The sequence below is a fragment of the Wolffia australiana genome, chromosome 7, assembly GCF_029677425.1.
Source record: "Wolffia australiana isolate 7733 chromosome 7, ASM2967742v1".
Taxonomy (NCBI): Eukaryota; Viridiplantae; Streptophyta; class Magnoliopsida; order Alismatales; family Araceae; genus Wolffia; species Wolffia australiana.
Window position 1 is genome coordinate 18,439,305 of NC_135841.1, and position 19,826 is coordinate 18,459,130.

Here is a 19,826-nt window from a genome sequence, read left to right on the forward strand (position 1 = left end):
ATCTCCAAGCATGTGATGTGTGTATATTTTGTTTGTCTGCTTGTTGCTTCATACAATGGGTATATCATATGAATTAGTTATCCATTAATCTGTGCCTTCAAATGTTTTTCTAGTATCTTCATTAATTTAGACAACATTCTATACATGAATATTGCATAAGTTATAATGGCATTTTTTGTTTGGCTTAATCCTGCAAGTAATGCTCACATCATTTGAAATGATTGTCTATTAATCAACCTATTGAGATACTGAATTATATCTTTAAATGTTTGCAATATTTTTATTCGTTTTGGTGTGCAATAATTCAGAAATGACTGTTGCGCTGGATCCTGCGCACAATTCTTGCCTCATTTGGAATAATTGTCTAATAAATAAGCTAGGGGGAAGATTGATTTATGTCTTCAGATTTTTTCCTTAACTTGGCAATAATTTACACAAGAAACATTGTGTAACATTTACAATACCCATACATGTATTTGAACTTCCACATAATCCTTATATCATTGAAATGTTGAATTATTTATTTAAATGCTTTTATAATGTTCTCATCGAGGTCATTAAGTTCCATGCAACCTATAAAAGCTCAACACCAAGACTCATGGAAAATTTTATGTCACTTGAGGAATGACTGCTCAGATGCCTAACAACCAACATAACTCGGAAAATTTTCCCTGACATATCATTTTGAGAATTGATCTTTAAAAATCAACCATGTGAGAGGTATAAAGGAGCCGAATGGTCACCATTCAATTTTAAAGATCCAGAGTCATAGTCTATTCTCTATAGAGATCATTTTCAGGACACCATTGTGTAGGTACGGTTATATTCCAATTTTTAATACAAGTTAGTAAGGGTAAATAAGTCTTTAATATACATATTTAGTATATAACTTTAAGGATAGAAGATTGTGTTGAGGGAATTGTACACATTCCTTCTCTCTCCTCTCTTAATACATCCTGTTTGTAATGGAGGGATGGTATCCACATCATCTGAATACCTCAGTTGAATAACTATACAGATCCACATGGTTTTGTTGATATGCGGCTTAATTATGGCCGGCATTAGATGAATAAATATATATTTACTCCCATCCACAATTAAACACTTATGATGCTTGAACTTACATATGGAATCATTTATGGCCTGCGAGCCAATATCACTTTCCATGCCTCCTTAAATATTAGTCGATAACAATTTATTCATATAATTAGCTTCGTGTGTTTATCATGAAGTCCAACTTATATCTGCAATGATGAGTGAATTTTGATGATATGATAGTATAATGATCACCAATCTGTAAACATATATTCTAAACATTCCTTATTCATAGGAAGAATATGAACAAATTATGTTTTCCAGATTTTGTTACCGACCCTGTTCTTCGTAAAAAACATATGAGTGAATGGGACTGATAGTGTAATCATGATGATGATGAAATGTGAATGGATGATTGAATGATTGGATGTTCTGTCCTATGTCATCCATGTAGAACTGTAGTGATATTATTCAAAATACCATTGAGATGTCATAAAATATTCAATGAACTATTACTGAGTGAATGTTTGAAAAGGCGTCCTTTGAATTGAGAGGAATTTTCAAAATAAAACACAAATACAAACAACCCAAGTGAACATCTGAAACAAAAATTTAATGAGTATATAAAAGATGTTTTGTTGATTCAAACATAGGAAAATATGAGATATTTTGGGCAAACGCTAAACATTTGGACAAAGTTGATGGAAATATATGTGGTCGGCAAGCCAATCACACATTTCACATCTCATTCCATGTTCATTAATAAAATATATTCATTATAATTCACGGGTAATGCTTATAATGAAATCCATGAATACATGATTAGACTTAGTGAATTATGATGAGATCTTAATATGGAGATCACTAGTCTTTAAGTATGTGTTCTAAAAATTCATATTTGAAGGATACGTGAGTAGGACATCGAAGTATCCGGCTAGAATAATACTATCTAGCCTCACTCATATGATGAGTATGGCCGATCCCGTAGCCGTTAGTGTGGAGACACTAATGATAGATAATGGGTGCTCTTTAGTGGAAAGAGTTCACTGAATTGATCCGTACGAATCCCTAAATGGTAATTTACCAAACTGTCAATCAGGTCAATTCATGTCACGATTTTGTAAGTGGTCCTTGACCTGAGACACCAAAGACGTCTTGTGGACGGATGGTTGTACTTTGACTATGGCCAACGAGTCTCTAATCATGGGATTCCAAACGATCATAGTTCGAGTACATAAAGAACTCCATGAAGACAATTGAGTGGTCAAGATGGGATCATCCACCCTCGGTACAAGAGGTGACAGCTCAAGGAAGACGATGCAATGAAGTCCTTGGCCAAGGTAGTGAAATATCAGAGAAGAGTTCTTCGATGATTTCCGAATGCATTAATACTAACTTGGAGGACCGATCAGGGTTTGAAAATTGATCATACCCTAAGTCATCCAATGAGCATCAAATGGATGAGGGATTATACATACACGATAACCGATGTTGAACATGTTCCACGAGTGAGTCGATGCATACTCCTTTGTATCTTCTAGAGCACGAGGTGTAGCTTGGCACCCTACGTGTTGGAGACTCGACTTATCGATTGGGCTAAATCAATCTGATGTTAATTAATCTATATGATGATATAGTTAATTAATTCAGAAGGCCAATATAGGTTATTGGGCCACTTGAGTCATTAACTAGACTAATGCATGGGCCTAGAGGGTCACACGCAAATAGTCTTTTGGACGTCAAAAGATATACTTAAGTTTAGGCGATTTTTATGAAAAATACCCACTAATTATAAATAGTGGAAGGCACTGAACTAAATTCACCCAGGCCAGAATTGTTCATGGACCTTTCCCCTTCTTCTCCACTCTCCCCACACCCATTCTCCATCCCCGATGTGATCAGGATGACTTAATGATGATGACGGAGAAAGAACGTGGCTCGTCAACAAGAAGGAGGAGATCCGACGTGCCGAGGATCGCGTGGATACATCTAGAGGCTGCACATTTGAGTAGCTCGACTCGGCTCACTCTAGGATCCAAGAAAGGTACTTCGTTTCATGATTTTATCGGTGCCGTTCAATTTCGCAAAAGTCTTTCGCTGCGGAATGTTTTGATTTGTTCATCCAGATCTAGGCCTGTAGAACCCAACAAAAGTTTTGTGAATGAGGGGGGTATTTCAATGGTTGTCGAGTAGCATTAATGTTAATCATTAAATCTAACCGAATGGAAAAATATGAATCAGAAGAAATTTAGTGTGACCTATTTCACTAAATGTCAAACCAAATATTAAATTGTACAGAAGAAGATAGAAAAAAACTTAAAATCAGAATATATGGTATGTTCATTTATGTCTTTAATTAAAAATATATTTTATTAGAACCCTTAGATTCAATTGGGTAATCAATTCAAAGTGGTTACATAATTTGTTATCATTTTTGTCAAAGTAGTGAACGAATTATGAAAAAATAAATAGTAATGTTTAAAAAGGCATACACTCATCGTCTTCTTCACACACCCCCCCATCTCTTTTCTCCTCACTCTCTCTCCATCTCTGAATTTATCACTTTCACTTGTTGGGTTCTAGAGGCCTAGATCTAGATGAAAGACTTAAAGGAATCATAATGACATCAATAAAAACAAGAAACAAATAACTTGTACACGGATCACATCAGCATTTCTTGAATCCTCAAATGAGTCATGTGTTTCATTGTGTGGAACTGCTCATGTGTGTTGTCTCTAGAAGTATTTACGTGGTCCTCACCATGTAAAGCATCCTCCTTCACATTGACGAACCCCGTTCAACCTTCGACGTTGTCATTACACCGTCCCCACACACCGGGAATGGAGAGAAACCATGGAGAGAAGGGAGAAAAATAGGAAGCCCCCAAAACAACTCTGTCTTGGGTGAATTTCATTCAAGGCCTTCCCTTATTTATGCTAAGTGGGTATTTTTCATAAAAAAACCCAAAAGTATATCTTTTGATGTCCAAAAGACCATTTGCATGTGACCCGCTAGGCCCATGTATCAGTCTTTTAAACAAATTTAGTGGCCCAATAACCTTTATTGGCCTTCCAAATTAATATATATTAATTAATGTTAGATCAATTTAACCCAATCGATAGGCTGAGTCTCCAACACATGGGTTTCCAAGGTATATCTCACTGGAGATATAAGGGGGTTGCTCTAGAAGATATAAGGGAGTGCGTATAGACTCACCCATGGAACCTGTTCGTCATCAATTAACGTGTATGTATAATTCCTCATCCACTTGACACTCCTACAATGACTTAGTTTATGGTCAACTATCAAACCCTAATCGGTCATCCTAGTTAGTACTGATGTGTTTGTAAATCATTGGAGAACTCTTATATGATATTTCACTGCTTTGGCCAAGGACTTCATTGCATCGTCTTCCTTGAGCTGTCACCTTTTATACTGAGAGTGGACAATCCCATCTTGATCACTCAATCGTCTTCATGAACTTCTTGATGCACCTGAACTAAGACTATTGATCACTCAATCGTCTTCAAAGTAAAATTGTTCGCCCATAAGACGTCTTTGGTGTCTAAGGTCTAAGGACCACTTACACAAGCTTGACGTGAATCAACCTGATTGACAGTTTGGTATAATATCATTTAGGGATTCATGTTGATAAATTAAGTGAACTCTTTCCACTAAAGAGCACCCACTATCTATACTTAGTATCTCCACACTAATGTCTATGAAAACGACCATACTCATCATACAAGTGAGGATAGATAGTGCTATTCTATCAGGATATTTCAACTTCCTTCTTGAGTATCATTCAAATATGAATATTTAGAACACATGCTTAAAGACTAGTGATCCACATATTATAATTGCATCATAATTCACTAAATCCGATCATGTATTCATGGACTTCATTATAAGCATCACACGTGTATGATAAGGAATATGTTCTATTAATGAACATGCAACAAGATATGGAATGTGTGATTGGCTTGTCGGCTGCATATATATTTCCATCATCCCTCTCATGGTGTTTCTCTATCACTTTCATGATCTCTCTATTTCCATTTAACTCTTTCCCTCTATCATGGTTAATGTCGATGGTGGATGGTGAAGGGGCATGCACATTTATTTTTGTATTTTGCTTATTTTTGAAAATTTTCAGCTTTCAGTTCATCACTCATGCTCATTATTTACCTATTCTTCTACATATTTTTACCTGTTTTATTTCAGGTATTTTTATTTAATTTAAAATGATGTAGATGACACTTTTGTCCTAGTGATGCATTTTCGATGACTGTCAACAGATGCAACAAATAGTGGATGTCACCAATGATCATAATGATAGTCGTGGAAGACATAATCAAAACATGTAGAGCACGCCAAGAGAAAAATATTTGAGTACTTCATGTCATTGGGTAATTCGAGGTAGATTTTTGAAGTGTGTGATGCAATCAATTCATGGCCTCAATAAACTCGATCTTAAATCAACTCCATAGTCAAAGACCAAAGTGAAACTATATCTTAAAACCAAAAATAAAGATGATCATATCAGTTGGCACGAAACAACTTCTGCAATCACCCGATTCCTTAGATGAGTCTCTTCAAGCTGTTATGATGTCTGCCCTCTAGCTGTATCCACAAGATCTCTTGGTCATTCCCTTCAACTATGCTGTCATAAATTTGAGTGGAATTGATTTTGCAACTTCTGCAACCAGAAGCATCCTTTATTTTCAGAATTGATTTTTTTAATAAGCCCATTTCACATTCAGGAAACTATGAATTTATGTGAATTGATTCAGAATATTAAAATAGACACAAAGAAACTACATTAACGAAATAAACATGCCCAAATAAAGTCAGTTATTTTCATCTAGCTAATGGATTTGCATTCAGAAAGTCAGTTATTTTTAACTAATAACCCAAACAATGATACCTTCATTACTAACTATTTCATCAGCACATAACATGAAAGTCAAGATGTTAACTTGCAATTACGCCAACAACCAAAATCACTACTAAATCAGTGACACCAGAAAAATTCCAATTTATATTAGACACACAAATCAAATAAATTCGTGCTCCAAACGATTTTTTTTTTGATTTCCCCCCACTATTGCATCAGCTGTCCTCCAACCCTAACTGAGGTGATATTGCAAGTAGGTGTGATAAGGGGATTTTTTTAGGTGAACCCTGATTAAGAGAACTGAAATCCTAAGTAGGTCTGATTAGGGGTATTTATACAAACCCTGAATAAGAGAATTGATATTCTAATTAAATGTGATCAGGGTATTTATATGAACCCTGATTAAGAGAACTAATATTGCAAGTAGGTGTGATTAAGGGGTATTTTTCAAGGTGAACCCTGATTAAGAGAACTAAAATCCTAAGTAGGTCTGATTAAGGGGTATTTATACAAACCATGATTAAGAGAACTGATACCCTAACTAGGTGTGATCAGGGTATTTATATGAACCCTGATTAAGAGAACTAATATTGCAAGTAGGCGTGATTAGGGGGTATTTTTTTAGATGAACCCTGATTAAGAGAACTGTAATCCTAAGTAGGTGTGATTAGGGGGTATTTATTTTAGATGAACTCTAATTAAGATAACTAATACCCTATTTAGGTGTGATTAGGGGATATTTATTTTAGATGAACCCTGATTAAGAGAACTAGTAACTAACCCGGTGTGATAAAGGGGTATTTATATGAACCCTGATCAGGAGAACTAAAATCCTAAGTAGGTGTGATCAGGGGATATTTATTTTAAATGAACACTGATTAAGAGAACTGAAATACTAATTAGGTGTGATTAGGGGCTGGTATCTAAAAAAACCCAGCTTGGAAATTTCATTCTGGGAAGGTGAGGACCTACATCCACACTAGGTGTGATTAGGGGGTATTTATATGAACCCCGATTAAGAGAACTAATATCTTAAGTTGGAGTGATTATGGGGTATTTATTTTAGATGAACCCTGATATCCTAATTAGCTGTTATTAGTGGGTAGTATTTATAAGAACCCTGCTTGGAAATTTCATTCTGGGAAGGTGAGGACATACATCCAAATTAGGTGTGATTAGGGGGTATTTATCTGAACCCTGATTAAGAGAACTAATATTGCAAGTAGGTGTGATTAGGGGGTATTTTTTAAGGTGAACCCTGATTAAGAGAACTACTATCCTAACAAGGTGTGGTTATTGGGTATCTATTTTAGATGAACGCTAATTAAGATAACTAATATCCTATTTAGGTGTGATTAGGGGGTATTTTTTTTAGATAAACTCTAATTAAGAGAACTAATATCCCAATTACGTGTGATTAGGGGGTATTTATTTCAGATGAACTCAGATTAAGAGAATTACTATCCTAACTAGGTGTGATTAAGGGGTATTTATTTTAGATGAACTCTAATTAAGAGAACTAATATCCTAATTAGGTGTGATTAGGGGGTAGTGTTTATAAGAACCCAGCTTGGAAATTTCATTCTGGGAAGGTGAGGACTTTGGCCCATCACCTGTGACGAGGGCCCCGGTGTGGAGAAGAGCTTCCGAGGATAAGCCCGTCTCCCTCTCTCGCCACCCTTCTCCTCTCCAACCCTTCTCCCTCCCGAGAGAGAGAGAGAGGACGCCGGCCTCCATAGCCGAGGAAGGCTCCTCCCCAGCCAAAACCCATCTCAGGAATCCACCAAGGAAGAGGGGATGGACCGCTCCCTCCTCTGCACCACCCCCTCTCCTTCCCCTTCCCCATTTCTCTCCCGGAAAAATCCTCTCTTTCTCAGTCCGCCATTGAAGACCCGCCGAGTTCGCTACCGTCTCGCCCATGTCCGGAGCTCCGCGGCCGACTCCGGCGAGGAGAAGAAGGGGGCTTCGAGCTCTGCCCTTGTCTTCGGCGGCAGGAGGGAGCTCGCGGGGTTGCAGGCTGTGGCTGATGGGTTGTCGCCTCCGGTCAGATTGGTGTGCTCCGCTGCAATCGTTGCTGGAGCTTTGGCAGCGGGATATGGGCTTGGATTGCGGTTTGGGGGAAGCAGGAATGTGGGTTTTGGCGCGGCGGCGGTGGCCGGGGCGGCCGGCGGCGCCGCCGCTTATGCTTTGAACGCTTGTGTTCCTGAGGTGGCCGCGGCGAATTTGCATAATCTGGTGGCCGGACACGACGATCCCACCAGTTTGAGGAAGGAGGATGTGGAGGAATTGGCCAAGAAGTAGTCTCCGATTCTGATTTTTTGTTGTTCTTCTTCTTTGATTTGAATTTTGATTTTTGAATTTTGAATCCTTCGTGTGTGATGATTTCGGCAGATATGGTGTTAGCACGGAGGATGACGCCTTCAAGGCGGAGCTCTGCGAGTTGTACAGTAGGTATGAAGCTATTTGGTCAATTGTTGGATGGAATCTGATGTTTATCCGTTTTCGGGGAATTGAATTTTTTATATATTTTTTATATTTTTGATTTCAGGTTTGTGATTTCTGTTCTTCCTGAGGCGGGTGATGATCTCCGGGGTGACGAGGCTGAAACTATCATTAAATTTAAGAACGCGTTGGGAATTGACGACCCAGACGCTGCAACTGTTCATGTCGAGGTATTGATTTTTTTTTAATCCCTTTTTTTTCCTGGTTTCCTCGTACTTTTCTGATCGTTTATTTGCGAAGAGGAAACAATTGTCAAATTTTTTTACCAAGATAAAAAATATTAAATTCAAACCTCTTTTTGCTCATCAGATCGGAAGACGTATATTCAGGCAGAGATTGGAAGCTGGGGATCGAGATGGTGACGTTGAACAGCGGCGGGTGTGCCCATATTCTTGAATTTATGACCGTTTTCTCGGATTTCACGCAGATATTTTCTAATTCCGTGCAGTATTAATTAAATGTAATCATCATTACCCGTTACAGGCTTTTCAAAAGCTTATTTACGTTTCCACACTCGTATTTGGGGATGCATCCAAGTTCCTGCTACCTTGGAAGCGTGTCTTCAAAGTGACTGATGCTCAGGTATCTTTTTTTTTCTTTGACAGATTTATGGACCTGAGAAATTTAACTTGAATGACTGAAAGTTTTGAAAAATTCGGGATATTTCTGGCGCTATGGCTTATATATTTCTTTTAATTTAACCTTGTTTGCCCCCAATCGATGCGTTCGTTGAATTTTTTATGATAATTTGTTGTGGTTGAATTTAAGGTTGATGTTGCCGTTCGAGACAATGCTCAGAGACTTTATTCTTACAAGCTAAATTCTATTGGAAAAGGTGATATTCATTTTTAGGATTTTACCCTCTTTTAAATCATGTGCTCTTTAATTTGAGAACAAATAGTAAATAGCAAAACACATATATTTTTTTTACTTACTAGCGATCCGTCTTCAGATGTTGATGGGAAGGAGCTCATCCACTTGAGACAAGCGCAGCTGCTCTATCGTCTCTCTGATGAGGTTCATACTTATTAATGACTTTCCAATTATATATTTTTCTTTTTTATAATCTTCTCACTATACTATTTTTTGACTTAAATCTCTGAAGATTGCTGGTGAAATGCTAAGAGATCGTACACGAAAATTAGCTGAAGAGAACGTCACCTCAGCTCTGGAAATTTTGACGTCTCGCACAAGAGCCATGTATGCTGTACAGTTATAAATCTTTAAGTTTTAGTTGCTGAGTATCTTCATTTTTTTTCTGTATTTCTCAGCAAGGGGATGGGACAAGTCGTCGAAGAATTGAACAAAGTCTTGGCTTTCAATGCTTCTCTTATTTCATTGAAAGAACATGCTGAGGCAGCGCAGTTTGCTCCTGGGATTGGCCCGCTCTCTCTACTAGGTTGTCCAAGACTCGATAATGGACCGATTCTTATCAAAGAGCAGTTAATTTACATCGATTGTTTTTATATCTGGGTTTTTTTCAGGTGGGGAATATGATGGAGACAGAAAGATGGATGACTTGAAGCTTCTCTATAAAGCATATGCAACCGAAGCAGTCTCTGATGGACGCCTTCAAGACAGTGCAGTGAGTGGCAAACACAGACAACACCTCAGTATCTAGGGATTAAAAATTTGATTAATTCTAATTAGAATTATCTCAAATATTCACGCTTTAAAGATTTTTCTGCGAACATCCGTTTGCATAGTACCACGTAAGGTGCAACACACATGCTGGGTTTGTTGAGTTTAATGATTATCAAACGCTTAGGTGATTTGTTTTGTTGGGTCTTTTAATTTTTCCACTCATGTTCTTTTAATACTTAAAATTAATATATTTCCACACTTTTTTGGGTACTGGTCTGTCTAGATCTCAGCTTTAGGTCAACTGAGGAACATATTCGGGCTGGGCAAGCGTGAGGTAGAGACGATTATGGTGGAGGTGACGTCCAAGGCATACAAGAAGCGGCTCTCTCAGGCCGTCACCAGCGGAAGCCTTGAAGCGGCTTCCAGCAAAGCTGCGCTCCTCCAAACTCTCTGCGACGATCTGCACTTCGACCCTCTGAGGGCTAGCGAAATCCACACAGGTTGCTTTCAACCATTGTTGACTTTTGTGATGACTTCGGATCCATGTGGGTTGACCCTTGCAAACTCGTTTACAGAGATCTACAGGCAGAAACTACAGCAGTTTGTGGCTGATGGGGAGCTGGGCGAGGATGACATGGCAGGGCTTCGCCGCCTGCGTGTTCTTCTTTGCGTGCCCCAAGAGACTGTAGATGCTGCCCATGCTGACATTTGCGGCACCCTCTTCGAGAAGGTCTGCAGTTGATGTCCCAGAAAGAATTTGCAAAAGTCAATACTCCCCTTTCATTTAGGCGGCCTTGGTTTCTGAAAGCGCTTGCATTGACTTGCAGGTTGTGAGAGATGCTGTGGCCTCTGGTGTCGAGGGCTATGATGCCGACATGAGAGCTGCCGTGAGAAAGGCCTCCCAAGGCCTGCGGCTGACGAAAGATGCCGCCATGATCATCGCCAGCAAGGCCGTAAGAATCTTGTTTTCCCTTTATAGATCTGCCAAGAAACCATCATTATTAGCGTGCTAATTTTATGAACAACCAATCCTTGAGTTTTGCCTTGATATGGACAAATAATTCACGGGTTTTGGATATCGCCTGCTAGGCTAAAAAATCTTAAATCCATAACCGGGGTTTCTCAAGGAACCATTTTTTCTTCAACCGTGATGATTGGACAGAACTATAGTTGGGGTTTTCAATCTTGGATTTTGCCTGGATCAATTGCCAGCATGAAGGAGTCTCATTTTCCTTCGCTTGGGCTGTCCCAGACACCATCTTTACATTGACGGTGCAATGTTATGAACAATAAGTGGGTGATTTTAATCTTTTTTACCTTGAATTTTTTTGGTGTCGCAGGTGAGGAGGGTGTTCGTGAACTACGTACAGCGTGCTAGAGGGGCTGGGAATCGGATTGAAGCCGCAAGGGAATTGAAGAAAATGATTGTCTTCAACACTCTGGTTGTCACTGAGCTGGTTGCAGATATCAAGGGGGAGGCCTCTGCTCCTGCCGCAGAACCCACCATTGAGGAGACCACTAAGAAGGTGGAGGAAGAAGAAGAAGAATGGGAATCTCTGCAGACCCTGCGAAAGACCCGGCCAGGCAAAGAGCTAGAGGTCAAGCTTGGGAAACCTGGCCAGACAGAGATCACCCTCAAGGAGGACTTACCAGAGAGGGAGAGGACTGATCTGTACAGGACTTACCTGCTCTTCTGCCTTTCTGGCGAGGTCACCGTTGTCCCGTTCGGAGCTCAGATCACCACCAAGAAGGACAACTCTGAATACCTTCTTCTGAATCAGCTTGGGGGGATCCTTGGCTTGTCTCCAAAGGAGATTGTGGAGATCCACCGCAGCTTGGCGGAGCAGGCATTCATGAAACAGGCTGAGGTCATCCTCGCCGACGGGCAGCTGACTAAAGCCAGAATCGATCAGCTTACTGAGGTGCAGAAGCAAGTTGGCCTCCCTGGGGAGTACGCACAGAAGGTCATCAAGAACATCACCACTACGAAGATGGCGGCCGCCATTGAGACTGCGGTCAGCCAGGGGAGGATTGGGATCCAGCAGGTGAGGGAGCTCAAGGAGGCGAGCGTGGACCTCGACAGCATGATCTCAGAGCGCCTGCGGGAGAATCTGTTCAAGAAGACGGTGGATGAGATCTTCTCCTCGGGAACCGGTGACTTTGACAAGGAAGAGGTCTACGAGAAGATCCCCAAGGACCTGAGCATCGATCCCGCCAAGGCCAAGGGAGTTGTGCAGGAGCTGGCTAGGATCAGGCTCTCCAATTCTCTTGTCCAGGCAGTCTCTCTCCTTCGGCAACGGAATCGTGCTGGAGTGGTAAGCCCAAGACTCAGAACTAGAAATTAAGGTTTGTACAATTGGGTAAGAAATTGACCAGGAAACTCTCCTGTGCAGGTGTCCTCTCTGAATGACTTGCTTGCCTGCGATCAGGCTGTGCCGTCAGAGCCTCTCTCCTGGTCATCATCAGAGGAATTGGCCGATCTGTACTGTGTTTACCTGAAGAGCATTCCAAAGCTAGAGAAGCTCTCTCGCCTGCAGGATCTGCTTGGCATCTCCGATTCCACCGCAGCGGCTCTGCGCGACACAGCTGCAGAGCGCGGGGCACTTTCCCTTGCAAGTGAGGAGGAAGAGTTAGCCTTCTAGGATGCCCCTTTAAGGGTTTTTGCTAGCATAGTTTATCTTTCTTGGCTTGTGCCCTCTGTTCCGGTTGGTGTTCTTCTGTATTGGACGGCATCAATATTTGAGTTGCAGTAAATTCGTTTGAGATAAATTCGGTTTGTGGGCTTTGGCTAGGTTTGGTGGTTGGGTCAGCCCAACCAACTCATGGGTTGACTAAGGCCACCTGTCTAAGAGGACAATTCCAGGGAAGACTAAATGGCCGCTGACTTGACCACCTGGTGAAGAGTTGTGGTGAACCCAGGGTTCAGTCGAGTCAAGCCAGGCTATGGGTAGAATAATTCCCAATAGGGCAGGTCAGGGCTAGGGTTGACTTGGGTCAGGCAAGGTTGATCCAATTGACCAATGGATCAACTAAGATGTACATGAGGGCAACTTTTGGTTGGCCCATTGATTCAACCACTAGACCTGCTCCAGGGTTGAGCTGGACCTACAGTTTCACAATCTGGTCTGGTCAACCCCAACCTGTTCATGACAGCATGCTGGAACCTGGGTTGACCTGGTTTCAGGTTGGGTTGGCCTAACCTGACCTGTGGGTCAACTGAGATCTCATCCAATAGTGCGGGAAAGGGTCTGGGTCAACTTTCGGTTGGGTCAATGGGCCATGTAAATAAACAATATCTCGAGTTTACATGAATTTATATTTCATGAATACCCAGGGTACTTGGTCAAATTTAAGTCAACCTCGGGTTTTACACTGAAATAATGCCATGTTTAGCCATTTAGCTTGTTTGTTCTATTGAAATGATAAACTTGTCACTCCAACAGTTTGGCCAATTTAATCACTTTTTAGAGCAAGGAAATAATAATCAATAAAAAAATAAGTAAGCTTTTATATGGAGAAATTACACAGACTTTGCCAAAAAATGCTACACACCAAGATAATTGGATTTAACAGTTGATACACAAAATTTATTAGTTCTAGTGCTATTTTCAAGTGGTACAAGAAATATCATATCTAGTTGGCAATTTTACAGGTGCATGTGACAACTAAGTTTGCACTTGCAAATTTCACAAACTCTGGGATTGAGAAAAGACCATGTAAATACACAATATGATCATATTGTAAAATTGTATAGCTAATGATCAGTTTCCCCACCAAAACATGAATGATAATTATATAAAGTAATATACATGAGTATTATTTAAAATAAATAGCTGAGACAATTATAAAGAATGAAATTCCCATACATCAACACATGCATGCAATTATGGCAAATCATGAGGCTATACTGAGGTGAGAGAGAAAATATGGCTAATGTGAATTTTGAGAGAGAAGAAAACTTCCATCAACATATGCTCACAACTAAAAATGAAAACTATGAAAAAATGAACGTATTACAAAAAACATAACATTGTAACAATTATATGAATCCTACACTAGAAGCTTGACTATATCACATGATAGAAAGAATAAATATAATGCCAGTATTAAAGGGGGAGTTCACCATATTAAGACTAACAATGATATCTGTATAAATAGTTTCACTACCACGACATGCTTCATTCAACTAGAAAAGTTATACTTTGTTGTATCACCAAATTTTGGAAGTAGGTTAGGTGAGGAATTATAAAAAAGAACTCCTTATGGATAATAGCCTGATCAAGTTCGAATAGGAGAGTATTAGCAACCAACGTACATGTAATGAATAGGATCATTAAAAGGAGAAATATTTTTAGGAAGAATGGTTTCCGATGGTGAATTTCAAATTTTTTGAGGATAAATAGAAGCCAGATCAACATCATCAGTTGAATGACAATCTCCTCAGTCAATACATAGAATCCGGAATGCTCTAGAACCTCCATATGAATAAGTCATGGTGGAATATAACTATTCGACTGAGGATGATGAGGAAATTAAACCCTTACAATGGTAAAAAAAAATTGAAAACAGAGAGATGATTCAATGATTAAGAATGATTGATTTTATGTGCATTTTAAAATCCTCTTTTTGTTGACTCGAATGAAATATGCCTCTTTCAGCCAAATGATGCACACAAAATTAATGCCACTCAGGGGGTTGAAGTCATATTATGTTATTTTCAGGAGAAGTCTAAATATAATATTTCACTAGGTATGAAGTATCAAGAGGCATTTTAATATTAAACTATAAAAAAACAGATCCGAAGGGAATTGTATAGGATGATATGCACTTTGATCCACAATGTTAGGTCAATATATTTCTAAAGTCAACATTAAAATATAAATATCTCCACGAGGGCTTGGACTACTTTATTAAGAACTTTATGAAATCGATGACTGACGATTATAATCTCATTGCTCTCTAATAGAGATCATAAAATATCTAAAGTTATTTTATTGTATTTATGATCCTCAGCAGGACCACACATGGTTATATTTTACTTTATAGGTTTGGATTTTTCATATGGATATTTTCTTATTTTCATCAATAAAGATCAACATAAACTTGACTAAAGAGACAATATTTGAGTAGGTTTGTATCTATTTTGTGCTACTTTCAAAAATCATGGTTTACAAAAGAGTTAAGGGGGAGGTAATCTTTTCCATTGATTAAATTTATTAGAATATGCATCATTTATTGAGGGGAAAGAATGTTTCTCATGTGCTCTCAGTGAATTTCATTCAGGGTCTTATCTATTTTACACTTTGAGACCATGTGTGACCCCCTAGAGCCATGTATCAGTCTAATTAACAACTCTGATGGCCCAATAAACTTTATTGGACAGCATAATTAATTATCTATACTTCCAAATAGATTAGATAACCATGCATCAATTTAACCCAATCGATAGAATGAGTTTCTTGACCATGGGGTATCGAGCATCACCTAGTGATCTAGATTATACAAAGAATTATAGTGACTCTGTCATTAAACCTTACTGTCATTTGTTATATGTACATGTAGGCCCTTGTCTGCTTGAGGCTCCTTGGTGGACTTAGGGTATGTTCAATTGTGAAATCTCAAAAGGTCGACCGAGTTAGTATTGATTAGGGATGGAGGATTTGATTTGATTGATTGAATGCTTCATCATATTGATATTTTAATCGATCCAATCAAAACCTTTATCATTCTGGTGAAAAAGTCAATTGGGTTTGATCCAACCATTTGGTTGGATCAAATTAAAATGATACGACCTAATATATGGATCAAATAAATTGAATCAATTTTATTCAAACCATACAGTTTTAATGGGATTAGGTCAAACTTTGAAAATTCATTAAAAAAATAAATATTTATAATAAATAAAATGAGAGGAAAGAGAGATTGAGTGATAAATATATAAAGATTAATATATAGACATATATATCTAGAGAGAGAGAGTGAGTGAGGGAGATATAATATACAGAGAGATAGAGAGAAAGAGAGATAGATAAATAGAGATAGAGAAATAGAGATAGATAGAGAGAGAGAGAGACAGAGAGAGATAAAGAGATAGAGATAGGTAGAGAGAGAGAGAGAGAAAGAGATAGAGAGGGAGAGAGAGAGAGAGAGAAAGAGAGACAGAGAAAGAGAGAGAGAGAGAGAGAGAGAGAGAGAGAGAGAGAGAGAGAGAGAGAGAGAGAGAGAGAGAGAGAGAGAGAGAGAGAGAGAGAGAGAGAGAGAGAGAGAGAGAGAGAGAGAGAGAGAGAGAGAGAGAGAGAGAGAGAGAGATGAGAGTGATGTAGTTTGATTTTACTCATTTTTGATCGAACAGCTTGATTTTGATAAATTCCGATTCATGAAATCTAATCAATCGAGTCTCTAGATTGAACTCAAACCAAATTGTTATTTAATAAAAAAGTTCAATTTTTTTGATTGAATTGAATTTTTTCGATTAAAAAATTTAAGCTAATCTGATCCCATCTGATTTGATCCCTGATACCTAGTACTGGAGTGTTCAGAAATCACCACTAATTCTTCTTCGATATTTCATTGCCTTTGGTCAATGACTTCATTAAAACATCTTATATGAGCTTCTCCTCTTATAATGAGGTGGAAGATCCCATCCTGACCACTCAATCATCATCTTGAATTTCTTGCAGTAACCGAGATAAGAAGATTTTGAATTTCATGATTAGGAAATGGTAGGTAATGACGTCTTTGGTCTCTCAAGTCAAAGGAGAAGTTACACAACTGTGAAGTGGACCAAAGGAATTGACAGTCTCGTATAACTTACTGAGGGATTCATATGGATCAATTCAGTAAATTCTTTTCACTATAGAGCACCCACAATCCATTCTTTGTGTCTCTACAATAATGGCTGTGAGATTGTCAATGTTCATCATACGTAAGGAATGTTATTCTATTAGGATATTTTAATGTAATTCTTGATTATCTTTGAAATAGGAATAGTTAGATTTACATGCTTAAATACTAGTTATGATCTCATCATAATTTACTAATTAAGATCATGTATTCATGGAATTCATCATAAGCGTCATAAATGCATTTTAATGAATATATAATATATTTATAAAGATTGAACAATATATGGAATATGTGATTAGCTTTCTAACCACACAAATTTACATCATAAATATCATGGAGTGAAATAGCCAATTCATAGAATGATATTTTATGAATCATGCCCAAATATAAATATTTTATGACACTCTCTTTACCTCATTACATATGTGCTATAGTAGTAGTGATAATCACAAATAACATGCTAATTTCATATTAATTTCATGTGTTTAATGTGTATGTTTTCATTGAAATGATCATAAATCCATGTTATTAAGGCTTATAATTTATTATATTTTTAGAATGAACTTCAAAATCTTCTATATTTTAACATAATTTTCTTAGTTTTATATAAAAATACTTTTAAAGTTAGAAAGTATAAATTTGGATTTATTTTTGGAATGAGACTCTGAATTTTTGGAATTTATGGTATTTTTATGGAGTTTTCTAATATTAAATTCATAAATAAATTAGTTTTACAAGTAAAAAAATCTAAATATAAGTTTATTTAAATATTTTAAATGAATCTGATTGCTTTTCCACTGCTATAATTGCGTGTCACCTTGGCAATCTTCCAAAATAATTGGAGGAGAGAGAAAAATAGATGGCTCAAATGTCTCAAAATTTAAATGTTGATGTATAACAATCGAAGAGATCCAGGCTGAAGATTTGAGGATAGTTCCATATTTACCTCGTATATCCGTGCACCTTCTTGGATATAGAAATATATTCCCCTATCTTTGTAAAGAAGGTGCCCTTGAATCAATGGAGTGATTTGTGCATTCAGAACTTCCTGAAGGAGTGATGCCCAGATAAAGACTCATGAACAAAAGGACCATTCGACCAGTGGGGCATGTGACAATGAGGTTAGAGTGATATTTTATCTTTTGTTGACTCACGTCCTCATATTTTTTCCAAGGCTTTTGTTGGCAATAGCCTAGGTTTTCACTATCACTCATGTCACCTCGAACTCTGTCGTTCGTTGACACATTTTTTCCTCCATCTCCCTCATCAGTATGTAGCACCTACGACGATAAAATTGTTATCATTCACCCTCTCTCCACCACTGATTGGCATGTATCCTCCATCATCTTTGTTACAATTAGTGGTGGTATCTCTTTCACCCATTCCACTCCACTCACATCAATCATCGTCAACCATCATCCAATGTCTTCAGAGTGCCAACTAAGGTATTTAAATTAGAATTAATTGGTATTTTTACTGTAAACTTATATTAAAATTACCAAAATTGTTCTATAAAATTTGAATGAGCTAGGATTAATAAGATTAATATTTTATGAGTTGAATAAAATTATTTTGAAATAGATTTGTTTCCTAAAATAAATATAAAATACAGATTACAAAATTAAAGTGAAAATTCTGTTTTGCTCTCTATGGATTTGACTTGTACCCAATTTATGTGCGTACGAAAAATTATAAATATTATTTTATAAACCAGAAGCCTGGAATGACATAACTAACCTTAGTTTTTGGTTCATCAAGTATCTATAGGATATTTTTCCGATCCTACTTTTCTTAATGAGAAAAACATCTAATTCTTGTGAAATATAAGGATCAAAATTTAGGAAGAGTAATTGGATGCTCAAGACACAAGCATTAGTAACTAGATGGACATTTTCACCAACACTCCATGCATTTCCATCATTTTCCAACCTTTTCTCTTTAATTGCCCATTTTATACTACTTTCTCACTCTAGAATCTAGAATTTGGTCTCTCTAAATTTAAAATTTATCTCTAATTTTATCCCTAAAAAAAGATATGAAAAACATGATCATGGTAGTATATAATGATACAAGTGAGTTTTGTACACACATTTTCATCTTTTCACTGATATAAATCATATTCAACCACATCATCAGTGGCTAATAATGCCATAATTATATCATCCATCCATTTTACCATGTCATTATCAACCAAATCTATTTGTATTATAGTTATACCTAAACATATATCTATATATGCTTCACTACCTTCTTCTCTTTTCATCATTCCTACACTCAATGCTTGTCTCTTTTATGAGGTATCTATCTAAAACCAGGACACTCTATTTTACCACGTTCGATATCAATATTCAAAGTATTTTTAAACAGTAACCCTCACATTATCATCAAAATGGATTGTATGATTGTATTGGTGTAGATTGCAAATCAATTAGTATCTAAATTGTTCTTATCATCTTTCAGTCGGTTAACCTATTACTACATTTTGTAAATTTCCTTATGAGGTTTCACAGTAGGAAGAGGAGGCAAATACTAATGAATATCATGTTGTTTGAAGTTCATTGAAATAAATATTTATTCATGGTTACTCATGAGATTTTAATAATGAAGTACCTGATTATGTGTAGAGAATCCATGAATCATGATGATATCATAATTCAGTGATCCCTAATTTCTAAAAATGTATCCTATTTGATAGATATCCGAGACATACATCAAACTATTTGCAAAGAATATCACCATATTATCATACTTCTATAATATGGCTGATCCCATGGCCATTTGTGTGGAGACACTAATGAAATATAGCAGTTGCTCTTTTGGGAAATAGCTAATTAAGTTCTTTCATTTAAATCTCTCAATAGTATTATACCTTAACGTTAAGGAGGTTGATTCATGTCATAATCATTTAGCTTATTTGTTGACCTGAGACACCAATGAGATCTTATGGATGGACCTCAATGTT

The 19,826-nt window shown here is 37.5% G+C and overlaps 1 protein-coding gene across 1 annotated transcript; it reads left to right on the forward strand.

The window, feature by feature from the left end:
• The first annotated feature begins 7,524 nt into the window (after positions 1-7,524).
• On the forward strand, positions 7,525-12,787 carry TIC110 (translocon at the inner envelope membrane of chloroplasts 110). The gene is made up of 15 exons (XM_078579144.1): positions 7,525-8,229; positions 8,324-8,383; positions 8,481-8,604; positions 8,744-8,812; positions 8,918-9,016; positions 9,203-9,269; positions 9,387-9,451; positions 9,540-9,634; positions 9,706-9,833; positions 9,919-10,019; positions 10,302-10,518; positions 10,594-10,748; positions 10,846-10,971; positions 11,359-12,333; positions 12,412-12,787. Exons 1-15 carry the CDS (start codon positions 7,730-7,732, stop codon positions 12,658-12,660), a joined length of 3,030 nt encoding a protein of 1,009 aa, XP_078435270.1. The 5' UTR covers positions 7,525-7,729; the 3' UTR covers positions 12,661-12,787.
• Positions 12,788-19,826: the final 7,039 nt, after the last annotated feature.

Bases quoted from the DNA above. Each gene is read 5' to 3' on its own strand.
- TIC110 (XM_078579144.1), top strand. From the start codon at position 7,730: ATGGACCGCTCCCTCCTCTGCACCACCCCCTCTCCTTCCCCTTCCCCA. The intron at 10,020-10,301 runs GTGAGTGGCAAA...TGGTCTGTCTAG, and splicing joins GACGCCTTCAAGACAGTGCA to ATCTCAGCTTTAGGTCAACT. The intron at 10,519-10,593 runs GTTGCTTTCAAC...ACTCGTTTACAG, and splicing joins GGCTAGCGAAATCCACACAG to AGATCTACAGGCAGAAACTA.